Here is a 3025-nt window from a genome sequence, read left to right on the forward strand (position 1 = left end):
GCTGTTCAGCCAATAGACTCTTGACTAACATGTCATCCACCTAAGCCTCCATGTTTCGACCGAGTTGAGCTTTGAACAGTTTGTTGACTAACCTCTGATATGTAGCTCCAGCGTTCTTGAGCCCAAAGGGCATAACTCGGTAACAATAGGTAGCTTTATCCGTGATAAAGGCGGTCTTTTCCTGATCTTCAGGGTGTAGTGGGATTTGGTGGTACCCCTAGAATGCATCTAGGAAGCTCATTAGCTGACACCCCGCTGTTCCGTCAATCAACGCATCAATCCTGGGCAGAGGGTAACTATCTTTCGAGCAAGCCTTGTTAAGATCTTTAAAATCAATGCAAAGCCTCCATTTTCCCAATCCCTTGGAGACAAGAACCACGTTGGCTAACCACTCTGGGTAGTTGACTTCCCGAATATGATTAGCCTCCATAAGCTTTTCCACCTCTGCCTCTATAGCTTTGGCCCGCTCCGAGGCAAACTTCCTCTTCCTTTGTCTTACCGGCACACAATCCGGGTAGAGCCCCAAGCGATGTGTCATGATCGCTGGGTCTATCCCCGGCATATCCAGGGTAGACCATGCAAACACATCTTGATATCGGCGTAGGAGTGAAAGGATCTTGGACCTCAAGGGCTCCTGTAACTTGGCACTGATTCGCACTGTCCGATCGAGCTCTTCCCCCAGTGGGACTTCCTCGAGCTCATCCACTGGCTCTGAAGTCTTAGGTTCTTCCGGACCTTCCAAGATGAAACTAGTAACCATAGTGGGAGGGGCAGCGGAATTCTGTCCCTCCTCCCTTACTGACCTCTAACCTGCTGCTATACTTGGGTCTCTCACCTGTTCTGTCTCCATCTGGCCCTGACCAGCTTGAGGGACCACCTCCTGATTCGGTTTTGAGTCTAACTCTGACCCCTTGGCCATAGTGGCATTCAAAGAGGCCACGTAGCATTCTCTAGCCTGCCGTTGGTCTCCTCTTACTTTGCCAATCCCTCCAGAAGTAGGGAATTTTAACACCATGTGATACGTACTTGGTACTGCCCTCAGAGCAATAAGCCCAGACCTACCAAGGATCATATTGTACGCCGATGGCACATCTGCCACCAAAAAATCCAATGTCACCCGGGATTTATGAGGACCACTACCGACCATCAGGGGCAACCGGATCAAACCTTCAGAATGGATCACCATTCCATCGAAACCCACCAATGGGACACGGACTGGCTTCAGCTGATCGAGCGTGAACCCCATCCCTAGGAATGCCCTCTTGTAGAGAATCTCTGAGGAGCTACCTGGATCCACGAGGATTCGCCTCATCTCCCATTCTCCCACTTGAGCAGTGATCACCAGAGGGTCCGAATAGTTGGGATAACTTGGAAGATCCTCCTCAGAGAAAGTGATGACCACCCCTTCCTTTATCGTGCTCTTGGGAGCAGTTGAGTGGGACCCTGGAACTGTTCCTGCCGCCAGCGTGTACAAGATAAACTTCTGTCCCCCCTCCTCGGCGGGCTGCTTTCCTTCTCTCCGAGGCGGTGTTCGGCTTCGCTCTCGAAAGCGATCTCGAGTAAGAGACCTCCCTCGATGCTCCGGCTTGGATTCTACCCTGCCAGAGCTCGTACCTCCTCGACCCACGAAATCCCGGAGGTATCCACGGTTGATAAGCTCTTGTATTTCTTCTTTCAGTTGGATGCAATCTTCAGTATCATGGCCATGGTCGCGGTGAAAACGACAATACTTCTTTTTGCTTCGAGTGTTGGGTGGAGATTTCAGCGGCGAAGGACGTCGTAAATAATTCTTATCCTCCAATGCCAGGAGAATCTCTGCTCGACTTGTATTGAGGGGAGTGTAATTCACCGGGCTTCCACGCGTACCCCTAAAACCCGGGCGATCAGGAGCTCGGGAGGGGCGATAGTCCGTCTTCTGCTTTGCCACCGGCTTTTTCTTCTCCTTTTCCCTTTCCTTCCTGTCAGGTTGTTCCGCCCGCTTCACCTTCATCACTTCCTCAGCGTTGATGTACTTGTTAGCCCGGGCTAAGGCCTCTGTGAAAGTACGAGGTGGAGTCTTGGCTAAGGACTGAGCGAATGGCCCAGCTCTCAAGCCATTCTGAAGAGCCACCATTGCGATTCGTTGGTCAAACTCATCGATACTTAATGCTTCTTCGTTGAACCTAGCCACGAAATCTCTTAGGGATTCACCCTGGTTCTGCTTGATGTTCACCAAAGCCATGGAAGACTTTCGGTGGCGCTTCAAGGGAGCGTAGTGGGCTAAGAAACAGGTCTTCAACTCTTCCCAGCGGTTGATGGAACGATGGGGAAGGCAGGAGTACCAAGTCCGAGTATGTCCTCCCAAAGTAGCCGAAAATGCCCGGCACCACATTGCGTCCGACCCCGATTGCACCAGCATGTGAGAGGAGAAAGCTCGACGTGGTCATAGGGATCTGTACTTCCCTCATAGAGCTTGATGGAGGGGATACGAAACCTTTCCGGTGGAACCTCTGCCATGATGCCCTTGCTCAAGGGTTGGTTAGAGCCGAGGTGGAGCAGCTCTTCCTTTCCCTTCTTGAGTTCCTGGACTTGCTTCTCTAGGAAACGCAATCGTCTCTCCTGCGAAGTCCCTCTTTCTCGTGAGGGGGCAGAAGTGGATCCTACCGCCTCAGATGAGTGGATTTCCTGACCCGTCTGGTGGGATTGACGAGGCTCCCGAACAGGAGGAGATGACTGATGCGCCACCCGCTGAGAGGGCACATGCGAACGGTGTTGTTCAGTCTGGTGTAGATAACCAGTCAACAACTCAGTTAGCTGTTGGACCTAGTTTTCCAACCTGGTGAGTCGGTCCTCCGGCATTGGATTGGCTGGAGGTGGTGGATTCTCTTCTTGTTGCGGGGCTTCTAGATTGGCTCCGACCTGGCTGCGAGTCACGTCTCTTCGGGGGGCCATATAGTTAGTTATGACAAGGAGCGAAAGTCGTTTGACACTCGTGGAAAAACCGAGGTCTGAGGTGAAGAGTTGAAGTCCGAAGTGCAAGGTAGGG

The 3025-nt window shown here is 52.0% G+C and overlaps 1 protein-coding gene across 1 annotated transcript; it reads right to left on the minus strand.

The window, feature by feature from the left end:
• Nucleotides 1-805: 805 nt before the first annotated feature.
• Nucleotides 806-2113, minus strand: LOC127786766 (uncharacterized). Its single transcript, XM_052314415.1, has one exon. It carries the CDS (start codon nt 2111-2113, stop codon nt 806-808), a length of 1308 nt encoding a protein of 435 aa, XP_052170375.1.
• Between the last annotated feature and the right edge of the window lie 912 nt (nt 2114-3025).

This window comes from Diospyros lotus, chromosome 12, assembly GCF_014633365.1.
Source record: "Diospyros lotus cultivar Yz01 chromosome 12, ASM1463336v1, whole genome shotgun sequence".
Taxonomy (NCBI): domain Eukaryota; kingdom Viridiplantae; phylum Streptophyta; class Magnoliopsida; order Ericales; family Ebenaceae; genus Diospyros; species Diospyros lotus.

Excerpts from the sequence above, each read along its gene's own strand:
- LOC127786766 (XM_052314415.1), bottom strand. The coding sequence starts at position 2,113 with ATGGTGGCTCTTCAGAATGGCTTGAGAGCTGGGCCATTCGCTCAGTCC.